Source organism: Squalius cephalus (genome assembly GCF_949319135.1).
Source record: "Squalius cephalus genome assembly, chromosome: 8".
NCBI classification, from domain to species: domain Eukaryota; kingdom Metazoa; phylum Chordata; class Actinopteri; order Cypriniformes; family Leuciscidae; genus Squalius; species Squalius cephalus.
This window is the reverse complement of record NC_137129.1, coordinates 45,726,078-45,739,679: the sequence shown is the minus strand read 5'-3', so window position 1 is coordinate 45,739,679 and position 13,602 is coordinate 45,726,078. Positions and strand designations below refer to the sequence as shown.

At 42.0% G+C, this 13,602-nt stretch overlaps 1 protein-coding gene across 1 annotated transcript; it reads right to left on the bottom strand.

Annotated features, from left to right (window-relative positions):
* Window positions 1–397: 397 nt before the first annotated feature.
* mterf1 (mitochondrial transcription termination factor 1) lies at window positions 398–4,136 on the bottom strand. Its single transcript, XM_079879915.1, has 2 exons — window positions 3,970–4,136; window positions 398–2,370 (listed from the first exon to the last, which is right to left on the bottom strand). Exon 2 carries the CDS (start codon window positions 2,356–2,358, stop codon window positions 1,249–1,251), a length of 1,110 nt encoding a protein of 369 aa, XP_079736041.1. The 5' UTR covers window positions 2,359–2,370; window positions 3,970–4,136; the 3' UTR covers window positions 398–1,248.
* Window positions 4,137–13,602: the final 9,466 nt, after the last annotated feature.

The following is a 13,602-nucleotide window of genomic DNA, read 5'->3' as shown; positions in this document are numbered from 1 at the left end:
AAATATATATTATATACAAAAATGATGTTATTATATGAATTTATATTATATACTAAAATAAGATATACACAATTTATAATTTAATATATAAATTATAATAGAATTGAGTTATTTATAGATATTTTTGAAAGGTTAGCAGCACATATAAATCAGCACATACAATCTATCTATCGATCTACCTATCGGTTTGTCTCTATAAAGCTACACTGGACTAATATATATATACCAGTATATATATTGTGTGTATATATAGTTTATTTCTACAAATTTTATCTCAAATTGTTGTGCTTATAATCCAATTCATAATGATTTTTTAAAATTATTCAATTAAAAAATCCTCAGTATTGATGAATATATGGTCACACAGCAGTCATAAAACAAACAAAATCACAAGATTAGGAAAATATTAGAGTTTTAATGTTCTTCATCAAACAATACATTGTTTTTCCAGTGCATTTTTTGCTCATTCAGCTCCTTTAGTTTATGTGTTTTTATAATAATCATATGAAAAAGCACAGGTCAGTCAATACATCACTTCTCAAATACAACTACTTCAACCAAACTTACACATAGGAGATAAAAAAATAAATAAAAAACATAACAAAATGAAAATCATGAAAATAAATTTTATGAACCACAGTGGAATATTTTGTACTGTAAAATTTTAACAGGAAAACACATTCATGAGCTCATGTCCCTGTTTTTTTAAATGTTAATCAGGTCAATCATTTTTTTTATTTTTTTTACCAAAACTAAACACAGGAGATATAAAAAAATTACATAATTTTATGAATCACTTTGGCATATTATGTACTGATTTTAGGGCCCAGAAAAGTGAACAGGTGTTATTATTAAGCACAATCCTCTCACAAATAAAAATGTTTATGCTTGTACAAAGTGTTAATGCCAAAGACAGTGTCTTCATCAGACATGCAGCGTCCAGTCTTTAAGCCGCTCTAATATTTTGTACTCTAATACTTTAACAGGAAAAACACGCTCTGTATAAATGCCCAACATGGTGGTCATATTGTGAAATACAGGACTTTTATTTTGAAATAAAAAGTTGATGAGACATTCTGTCATAATCATGAACTCTATATGTTTATCAGGTCAATAATTTTTATTTTACCAAACTAAACACAGGAGATATATCTATATAAATGGCATCATATTATGAATCACTGGCATATTTTGTACGTCGCTCTTCACTCCTCCGCCGAGCCCAGCCGCTCTTCACTCCTCCGCTCTTCACTCCTCCGCTGAGCCCAGCCGCTCTAGCTTGGCGCTGAAGCGCTTCTTGCTGGAGTCGAGCACCGCGATGCCGCTCTTCTGGAAGTCGTAGCCGAGCCGGTTGAGCCGGAGCAGCCGCTGCCGGATGCTGGCCAGACTGAAGTCCAGGACCTTGGGCTTCAGCACCACCTGCTCCGCCCGGACCCCGGCCTCCAGCAGGCAGTCCAGCTTCTGGTTCAGGCGCTCCGAGGACATGAACAGCACGTGGGAGTAGTTCAGGATCATGGCCTTGAAGTGGTCGGCGCCGCACCCCAGCGACCCGAGCTTCCGGCGCAGGCTCTCCGCGTTCCTCTTCAGGCTCTCGTGCGACAGGTCCAGGATCTGAGCGCCGTGGCTCTGGAACAGTCCCAGCGCCTCCGAGTTGCTCAAGTTCAGGTCGCGCGTCAGGAAGTCCACGTTGGCGCGGATCCGGTTGGTGCTGCGGATGAAGATGTAGAGGTTCCTGGAGATGATGGTTCTGGCGAAGATCCGCGGGTCGGTCCCGCCTAGCCTCGCGCACACGTCCTGGAGAAGCTCCACCATGTTCCGGTTCAGCTCCACGCTGTTGGAGAAGGTCCGCGGCGCGGTGGTGAGCAGCCGGTGCAAGTCTTTCCCCGTGATCCCCAGAGACATCAGGAACACGATGTTCTGCTCCAGGTTCTGGTTGTCGCTGGAGCGGAAGAAGGACTCGGGAGAGCGCGACAGGATCTCGACCACCTCGCGGTCGGTCCGGAAGACGTTCCTCCACAGCGTCCAGCGCTCCTCCAGGTGTGCACAGGTGCGCGTGATGGACCGCGGGAAGCGGGAGATGATGCTGGCGATGGCCTCCGGGTCGGCTCCTTTGCTCCTCAGGAACAGCGCCAGGCCCTGCTCGTTGGTGAGCTGCTTGCGGAGGACGCCGGGCTGCCGGCGCCGGGCCGACTCCAGGTCCACTCCCATGATGGACAGGCTCTCCACCAGAGATTCGTTCTCCGAGTTCACCGGGGGAAGGGTGAGGTCCGTGGGTTTGGAGCTGCAGAAGCGAGACGCCGCAGGAAGTGGAGGACATCTCCTGACGGACCACAGGAAGTAGAGGATCCTCTGTGCCATCACGGACCGCACCTGTCGATCAGAGAAGAGGTCACTTCACTATTGGAGTTAAGTCGAGCAGCACGATTAAGTGTTAGATCGTGATCTTAATTCAAACACCACCCGCGCCATCTTACTTCTAAATGACGATTCGAATATGTCTGTTAAACCTTTGACGAGTACGGTCACTCGAGAGATTCGTTCAGAAATGCAGATTCATCCAGTTATGAAACGAGGGAAGGATTTATGAGTGAGTCATTGAATCAGTCACTCAAGAGATTCGTTCAGAAATGCAGATTCATCCAGTTATGAAACAAGTGAAGTCTCTGAGTGATTCATTGAATTATTCAATCAAGAGATTCGTTCAGAAATGCAGATTCATCCAGTCATGAAACGAGGGAAGGATTTATGAGTGAGTCATTGAATCATTCACTCAAGAGATTTATTCAAAAACACTGATTCATCCAGCAATGAAACAAGTGAAAGGCTTGTTCGACACTTGAACCGGCGCTACACACACGGATCGGTGAATGACATCACAGTACCACGAGGGCGGCTCTGTATGCTTTTGTAATCGCTCTAGCGGTACTTTGATGTCATAAACCGATCTGTCTGTGCAGCGCCGGTTCAAGTCGAACAAGCCTGAAGTCTTTATGAGTGATTCATTGAATCATTCACTCATAAGATTCATTTAAAAACACTGATTCATCCAGTTATGAAACAAGTGAAGTATTTGAGTGATTCATTGAATCATTCACTCATGAGATTCATTTAAAAACACTGATTCATCCAGTTATGAAACAAGTGAAGTCTTTGAGTGATTCATTAAATCAGTCACTCAAGAGAATCGTTCAAAAATGCTGATATTACTGGATAAATCTTTTTAAAAATTTTTTTTAAATCAATGCCCTAAAAGTATGTACTCTTTTTGTTTAGAATAAGTGCATACTTTAGAGTGTGTAGCAGAAGCGTAGACCAGCTTTGGGACACACTATCACACCGTACAACTGCGTCTTATATATTAATTATTTTCATGACAAGCACATTTTCCCCTCAAATTCTCATAAATTAATTCCACAAGACCAATTTTAATACTTATAAATAATAATAGTAAACGGTTTTCTTCATGCATAATATAGTTTCTTGTTTTTTCTTTTTAATTTGTGGTGAAATATTGGCACAACTCTGGACATGTTTTCGTAATATTCACCCACATATAGTATAGAATGTAGAATCTAATAATTGCATATTTCAGATCGTTTAATAAATCAAGAGCATTAAATTAATCAAAGCCACAGCGGACAGTGACAGTACATGTCTATATTAACAATAATGCACTTCATGCACATCTAAAGCGCTTTCACAGTCAAGAAACACTCAGACGACTCGCTGATGAACAGTCTAGAGCCACTGTAATAAGAAAATCATAATGAGAGCTAAATCAGATCACATACACTGATCAGCGGTGTGAAAAAGTTGGCAAGTAGATATTAGATTAAAAACTCTCGACACAGATCTACTTATTCATACATAAAGGTTTGTAGTTTTAACATAATGACTCATGTTCACTGTCGTGTGTTTATAACTGTAAGCTGTTACTGAGAAGTAAACATCACATTTATTATAACCTACCACATCATCTCAGCACATGACGCCTCTCTGTCGTGTTTCCTCGCGCGGTGTGTGTGTGTGTGTGTGTCGCGCCGCCTGCTGGTCTGGAGTGGCAGCGACTCCACTGATCACCACACGGGGGCGCAGGACCTTCACTGTTCAGCTCCACATTCACCTGACAGAAACGACTATAATAACGTTCATTACTAATGTTACAATCTTCTATTATGTTTTACACGTCACCAGTATATTGCATTTAGAAATACTTGTTTCTCTGAATTTTGTGATTGAACATATGCAGCTTTAGTGAGAATAAGAGACTTATTTTTTAAAAACTCCTTATGCTAATCAAGGCTGGATATATTTGAAATACAGTAAAAACAGTAATATAGTGAACAAATATTACAATCTAAAATAATTGTTTTTTATTTGTATATATTTTAAAATGTAATAATATCTATCCATCTATCTTTATTTATTTACTTACACTGGGTCAGTTTTGTTGTTCTGTCTTCAGTTAATTGACTGTGTTTAAGCGAGAGAAGAGGCAGAATGGAGAAACACACTGGATTCTCCATTGCTGCAGTTTCATTCATTCATCATCATGGTCTCATATTGAGTGATTTCAACACAATGATCCTCATTCTCCTCGTCCTCCGTGTTCTCCGTGTTCGGGAGGATGGCAGATGTCAGGAACACTTGAGAAGGGCCGGCACTCGAGCCTCACTCTCCGTCTGTGCTGATCAGCTCGTCTCATGCATAATTCATCATTCATCAGACCCAGATCAGTTTCTTCAGCTTCCTCCAGTCAGACTCTCACTCAGACTGAGCGCTTACACACAACACACATCAACATGCTTTATTGCTCCTTATCAGTTTTAGGATAAACCCCTGAGAGGTTTTAATGCAAGAAAACATAACTGAATTATAGGTCCTGTCATCTAGTTATGAATTCATGCGTGATCTTGTCCTCAGACGTGCCTGTGAAATCATTCAGAAACTCATCAGATTAATGTTCCCTCTCAGCAACACCATCCATAATCAATAACATATGGACTCATCAGGGTTCACGACCAGCAGAAACAGCACACACATATTCTCTCTATAGAATATGATTCATTTACATAGAACATATATGGAATATAAAAGGTGAACTTATTTGATTACTCTATTCTACTCTACTCCACTCTATTCTCTATTCTATTCTAATCTATTTTACTCCACTCTTTTCTATTCTACTCCACTCTATTCTACTCTACTCTATTCTAATCTATTTCACTCCACTCTTTTCTATTCTACTCCACTCTACTCCACTCTACTATACTCTACTATACTCTACCGTACTCTACTCTACCGTACTGTACTCTACTCTCCTCTACTCTACTCTACTCTACTCTACTCTCCTCTACTCTGCTCTACTCTACTCTCCTCTACTCTGCTCTACTCTACCGTACTGTACTCTCCTGTTCTCTCCTCTCCTCTCCTCTCCTCTACTCTACCGTACTGTACTCTCCTCTCCTCTACTCTCCTCTACTCTACTCTACTCTCCTCTACTCTGCTCTACTCTACTCTACTCTACCGTACTGTACTCTACTCTACTCTACTCTACTCTACTCTACTCTACTGTACTGTACTGTACTGTACTCTCCTCTCCTCTCCTCTACTCTACTCTACTCTACTCTACTCTACCGTACTGTACTCTACTCTCCTCTACTCTACTCTACTCTCCTCTACTGTACTGTACTCTACTCTCCTCTACTCTCCTCTACTCTACTCTACTGTACTCTACTCTACCGTACTGTACTCTACTCTCCTCTACTCTACTCTACTCTACCGTACTGTACTCTACTCTCCTCTACTCTACTCTACTCTCCTCTCCTCTACTGTACTGTACTCTCCTCTACTCTCCTCTACTCTCCTCTACTCTACTGTACTCTCCTCTCCTCTACTCTACTCTACCGTACTGTACTCTACTCTCCTCTACTCTACTCTACTCTACTCTACTGTACTCTACTCTACTCTACTCTACTCTACTCTACCGTACTGTACTCTACTCTCCTCTACTCTACTCTACTCTCCTCTACTGTACTGTACTCTACTCTCCTCTACTCTCCTCTACTCTACTCTACTGTACTCTACTCTACCGTACTGTACTCTACTCTCCTCTACTCTACTCTACTCTACCGTACTGTACTCTACTCTCCTCTACTCTACTCTACTCTCCTCTCCTCTACTGTACTGTACTCTCCTCTACTCTCCTCTACTCTCCTCTACTCTACTGTACTCTCCTCTCCTCTACTCTACTCTACCGTACTGTACTCTACTCTCCTCTACTCTACTCTACTCTACCGTACTGTACTCTACTCTCCTCTACTCTACTCTACCGTACTGTACTCTCCTCTCCTCTCCTCTCCTCTACTCTACTCTACTCTACCGTACTGTACTGTACTCTACTCTACTCTACTCTACTCTACTCTACCGTACTGTACTCTACTCTCCTCTACTCTACTCTACCGTACTGTACTCTACTCTACTCTACTCTACCGTACTGTACTCTCCTCTCCTCTACTCTACTCTCCTCTACTCTACTCTACCGTACTGTACTCTCCTCTCCTCTACTCTCCTCTGCTCTACTCTACTCTACCGTACTGTACTCTACTCTCCTCTATTCTACTCTACTCTACCGTACTGTACTCTACTCTCCTCTACTCTACTCTCCTCTACTCTACACTACTCTACTCTACTCTACCGTACTGTACTCTCCTCTCCTCTACTCTCCTCTGCTCTACTCTACTCTACCGTACTGTACTCTACTCTCCTCTATTCTACTCTACTCTACCGTACTGTACTCTACTCTCCTCTACTCTACTCTCCTCTACTCTACACTACTCTACTCTACTCTACCTTACTGTACTCTACTCTCCTCTACTCTCCTCTACTCTACCCTACTCTACTCTACTCTACTCTACCGTACTGTACTGTACTCTACTCTACTCTACTCTACTCTACTCTACCGTACTCTACCCTATACTACTCTATTCTACTCTAATATACTCTACCGTACTGTACTGTACTCTCCTCTACTCTACCCTACACTACTCTACTCTCTTCTACTCTACTCTCCTCTACTCTATTCTACTGTACTCTACCCTACACTACTCTATTCCAGTGGTTTTCAAACCCTGGGTCGCGACCCTCGGGTGGGTCGCGAGACTTAAAAAATGGGTCGCCAGGATGATTTAAGGAAAATATAATTAAATTAAAAAACAAAATTTGTTTTCATAAAATCATAGTCTATAGGCCTATATAAAAGAAACACGCGCAATATGGCTATTTAAACAATTAATAGATTAATAAAACAAAAGAAGAAACTGACAGCATGCTGCTGAGTTTGGTTCATTTCTGTGAGGCTCACAAACCAGTTGACGGAAAGGAAACCGAGACGGCAGTTTGCTTGTTTTCTTTATTTTACAAAAGCACAATGTTGTGTTTTATTGCGAGTGTACACAAATATAAATAAATACTTTGCAGTTTCGAATGATGTCCTGAACAAAATAACGGAGTATATTTATATGATTCCATCGTGCCGCGGTAGCGCCTCACACGCAACATATTCCAGCATTGCAATCTTGACATCGCAGCCGGTTCATTATCAAAATAAAATAGTCAACCTCACATAAAAATTACACTGCTCTGTTTAAATAGTCAATAGCCTACAATTCGTGCCATTCACCGTAAGCACCGCTCCACTGTGATGTTTCCAAGCACATTTTTGCGCATGTGAAGAGGGTGATTTTCTGAAGAGGGATCGATATTGTAACGTGAGTGAAGTACAAAGAAGCCCACGAGCGTAATTTCCTATGGGGACGGGAGACATGTCCTCCCCACTTTTCAAAATCCAAAATCCCGTTTGCTATTTGTTTAGTGTGTATACGCGATGTTCCCGGACGCGCGCGCATCGACATAGGCTCGGTCCTGCTCCTCCGTGGTATCGCGTTTGCGGCACAGGCGATGAAACGCCAGAAACAACAACAGGTGACTAAGCTATCGTATGATCCCGCTCTTATTCATGCAAATGCTTTTTCATGCGCGACAAGACAAAAGAGAACGCGCTGTCAGTGAATGTCCTCCTGACACACACACACACACACACACGACCCACAGATAGACGCGCGCCAGTATCAAGTTCTCTTTCGCGCTAGAACGAACAACACACATGTATGCCAAAATGTCCGTTTTGTCGAGTATCCTCACAAGAACAGTCTTAAATGATTTAAATAAAATCTTAAATTAAAGTAAAGAGTAGTGAGAGAATGGGATGCGTGAGATCGTCAGCTGTGGCTGGTCCTAAAGTGGCAGCAGCTAATTCTCGGAGAAAATTACTAACTGCTCTTGACTAAAGAATGCTTGTAGCTTTAATAAGGATTTATCTATATTTAGTTTATAATTTATGCAGTGCAGAATGTTTTGATAACCTTATTCAATTTCGGTATATTTCATACCTGTTAGACAGGAAAGGCACAGGTAGGCTAAATATGACATTTATAATGGGTTTATGTAGGCCTAAGGTTTGTTTGAAGTTCACTTAAATTAAAAGTTTTTATATTTTTTGAAGCCTAATCAATATTTAAAATTTGGGGGGATAATCATTTTAATTTTTTCTTAGAAGCCTATAATAAATAATAGTTTAGCATCCAAATAAATCGCGAATATGGAAAAAAAAATATTCGAATGAGAGAGTTACGTGAGCCCAACGCCGCTTACTTTCACTTTCGCTTTAAATTATTTCGCTTTGGCTTGTTTATAGATATATTTTTTTTTCATTCTTGTTCTGTTCTGAATATCATTAAATTTAAAGGATTTGTTGTGGAATATTTTTAGTGAATTTTTTAAGCATACAGCAAACGATAATAGGCTATTAATTGGTTAAAATTCTTACAATAGTTAATGGTTAATCGGTTAATTAGCATCCCTGTAGCTTTAGCTAGATCAAAAGAGTGCAGAATCAACTTTGCATTACGATCGCGTCATGGATAAGCCACTGCACGTGCATCATCAAAAGTGGTTGTTAACAAAAGGCTTAAGAATAGGCCTATATAGGCCTATGGGTCGCGTCAATTAAAAAAAAAAAAAAAAGGGTCGCTCTTGAAAAAGTTTGAAAACCACTGCTCTATTCTATTCTACTCTACTATACTCTACTCTACTCTGCTCTACTCTACTCTACCATACTGTACTCTACTCTCCTCTACTCTACTCTCCTCTACTCTACCCTACTCTACTCTACCGTACTGTACTCTACTCTCCTCTACTCTACTCTCCTCTACTCTGCTCTACTCTACTCTACTCTACTCTACTCTACCGTACTGTACTCTACTCTCCTCTACTCTACTCTATTCTACTCTCCTCTACTCTACCGTACTGTACTCTACCCTACTCTACACTACTCTACTCTACTCTACCGTACTGTACTCTACTCTCCTCTACTCTACTCTCCTCTACTCTACTCTACACTACTCTACTCTACTCTACTCTACCGTACTGTACTCTACTCTCCTCTACTCTACCGTACTGTACTCTACTCTACTCTCCTCTACTCTACTCTACTCTACCATACTGTACTCTACTCTACTCTACTCTACCGTACTGTACTCTACTCTCCTCTACTCTACTCTACTCTCCTCTACTCTACCCTACTCTACACTACTCTACTCTACCGTACTCTACTCTCCTCTACTCTACTCTACTCTCCTCTACTCTACCTTACTCTACACTACTCTACCGTACTGTACTCTATTCTCCTCTACTCTCCTCTACTCTGCTCTACTCTACTCTACTCTACTCTACCGTACTGTACTCTACTCTCCTCTACTCTCCTCTACTCTACTCTACTCTACTCTACTCTACCGTACTGTACTCTACTCTCCTCTACTCTACTCTACCATACTCTACACTACTCTACTCTACTCTACTCTACTCTACCGTACTGTACTCTACTCTCCTCTACTCTATTCTACTCTACTCTACCGTACTGTACTCTACTCTACTCTACACTCCTCTACTCTACCCTACTCTACACTACTCTACTCTACCGTACTGTACTCTACTCTCCTCTACTCTCCTCTACTCTACTCTACTCTACTCTCCTCTACTCTACTCTGCTCTACTCTACTCTACTCTACCATACTGTACTCTCCTCTCCTCTACTCTACTCTACCCTACTCTACTCTACCGTACTGTACTCTACTCTACTCTATTCTACTCTACTCTACTGTACTGTACTCTACTCTCCTCTACTCTCCTCTACTCTACTCTACTCTACCCTACTCTACACTACTCTACTCTACCGTACTGTACTCTACTCTCCTCTACTCTATTCTACTCTACTCTACTCTACCGTACTGTACTCTACTCTACTCTACTCTACTCTACTCTACTCTACTCTACTCTACCCTACTCTACACTACTCTACTCTACTCTACCGTACTGTACTCTACTCTCCTCTACTCTACTCTACTATACTCTACTCTACTCTACAGTACTGTACTCTACTCTCCTCTACTCTCATCTACTCTGCTCTACTCTACTCTACCGTACTGTATTCTATTCTCCTCTACTCTCCTCTGCTCTACCGTACTGTACTCTACTCTCCTCTACTCTCCTCTACTCTCCTCTACTCTACTCTACCCTACTCTACACTACTCTACTCTACTCTACCGTACTCTACTCTACTCTACTCTATTCTACTCTAGCGTACTGTACTCTACTCTCCTCTACTCTCCTCTACTCTACTCTACCCTACTCTACACTACTCTACACTACTCTACTCTACTCTACTCTACTCTACCCTACTCTACACTACTCTACTCTACTCTACTCTACTCTACTCTACCGTACTGTACTCTACTCTCCTCTACTCTCCTCTACCCTACTCTACTCTCCTCTACTCTCCTCTCCTCTACTCTACCCTACTCTACACTACTCGACTCTACTCTACTCTACACTACTCTACACTACTCTACTCTACTCTACCGTACTGTACTCTCCTCTACTCTATTCTACTCTACTCTACCGTACTGTACTCTACTCTCCTCTACTCTCCTCTACCCTACTCTACACTACTCTACTCTACTCTACTCTACTCTACCGTACTGTACTGTACTCTCCTCTACTCTCCTCTACTCTACCCTACTCTACACTACTCTACTCTACCGTACTGTACTCTACTCTCCTCTACTCTATTCTACTCTACTCTACTCTACTCTACCGTACTGTACTCTATTCTCCTCTACTCTGCTCTACTCTACTCTACCCTACTCTACACTACTCTACTCTACTCTACTCTACCATACTGTACTCTACTCTACTCTACTCTACTCTACTCTATTCTAATCTATTTCACTCCACTCTTTTCTATTCTACTCCACTCTACTCCACTCTACTATACTCTACTATACTCTACTATACTCTACCGTACTCTACTCTACTCTACCGTACTGTACTGTACTCTCCTCTACTCTACCGTACTGTACTCTACTCTCCTCTACTCTACTCTACTCTCCTCTACTCTACCCTACTCTACACTACTCTACTCTACCGTACTCTACTCTCCTCTACTCTACTCTACTCTCCTCTACTCTCCTCTACTCTACCTTACTCTACACTACTCTACCGTACTGTACTCTATTCTCCTCTACTCTCCTCTACTCTACTCTCCTCTACTCTGCTCTACTCTACTCTACTCTACTCTACCGTACTGTACTCTACTCTCCTCTACTCTCCTCTACTCTACTCTACTCTACTCTACCGTACTGTACTCTACTCTCCTCTACTCTACTCTACCCTACTCTACACTACTCTACTCTACTCTACTCTACTCTACCGTACTGTACTCTACTCTCCTCTACTCTATTCTACTCTACTCTACCGTACTGTACTCTACTCTACTCTACTCTACTCTCCTCTACTCTACCCTACTCTACACTACTCGACTCTACCGTACTGTACTCTACTCTCCTCTACTCTCCTCTACTCTCCTCTACTCTACTCTACTCTACTCTCCTCTACTCTGCTCTACTCTACTCTACTCTACCATACTGTACTCTACTCTCCTCTACTCTACTCTACCCTACTCTACTCTACCGTACTGTACTCTACTCTACTCTATTCTACTCTACTCTACTGTACTGTACTCTACTCTCCTCTACTCTCCTCTACTCTACTCTACTCTACCCTACTCTACACTACTCTACTCTACTCTACCGTACTGTACTCTACTCTCCTCTACTCTACTCTACTCTACTCTACCGTACTGTACTGTACTCTACTCTCCTCTACTCTCCTCTACTCTACCCTACTCTACACTACTCTACTCTACTCTACCGTACTGTACTCTACTCTCCTCTACTCTACTCTACTCTACTATACTCTACTCTACTCTACAGTACTGTACTCTACTCTCCTCTACTCTCATCTACTCTGCTCTACTCTACTCTACCGTACTGTATTCTACTCTCCTCTACTCTCCTCTACTCTACCGTACTGTACTCTACTCTCCTCTACTCTCCTCTACTCTCCTCTACTCTACCCTACTCTACACAACTCTACTCTACTCTACCGTACTCAACTCTACTCTACTCTATTCTACTCTAGCGTACTGTACTCTACTCTCCTCTACTCTCCTCTACTCTACTCTACCCTACTCTACACTACTCTACTCTACTCTACTCTACTCTACCGTACTGTACTCTACTGTCCTCTACTCTCCTCTACCCTACTCTCCTCTCCTCTACCCTACTCTACACTACTCGACTCTACTCTACTCTACACTACTCTACAGTACTCTACTCTACTCTACCGTACTGTACTCTCCTCTACTCTATTCTACTCTACTCTACCGAACTGTACTCTACTCTCCTCTACTCTCCTCTACCCTACTCTACACTACTCTACTCTACTCTACTCTACCGTACTGTACTCTACTCTCCTCTACTCTCCTCTACTCTACCCTACTCTACACTACTCTACTCTACCGTACTGTACTCTACTCTCCTCTACTCTATTCTACTCTACTCTACTCTACTCTACCGTACTGTACTCTATTCTCCTCTACTCTCCTCTACTCTACTCTACCCTACTCTACACTACTCTACTCTACTCTACTCTACCGTACTGTACTCTACTCTACTCTACCCTACTCTACACTACTCTACTCTACTCTACTCTACTCTACCGTACTGTACTCTACTCTCCTCTACTCTCCTCTACTCTACCCTACTCTACACTACTCTACTCTACCGTACTGTACTCTACTCTCCTCTACTCTACTCTATTCTACTCTACTCTACTCTACCGTACTGTACTCTATTCTCCTCTACTCTCCTCTACTCTACTCTACCCTACTCTACACTACTCTACTCTACTCTACCGTACTGTACTCTACTCTACTCTACCCTACTCTACACTACTCTACTCTACCGTACTGTACTCTACTCTCCTCTACTCTACTCTACTCTACTCTACTCTACTCTACTCTACTCTACTCTACTCTGCTCTACTCTACTCTACTCTACTCTACCGTACTGTACTCTACTCTCCTCTACTCTCCTCTACTCTACGCTACTCTACCGTACTGTACTCTACTCTCCTCTACTCTAC

Excerpts from the sequence above, each read along its gene's own strand:
- mterf1 (XM_079879915.1), bottom strand. The coding sequence starts at position 2,358 with ATGGCACAGAGGATCCTCTACTTCCTGTGGTCCGTCAGGAGATGTCCT.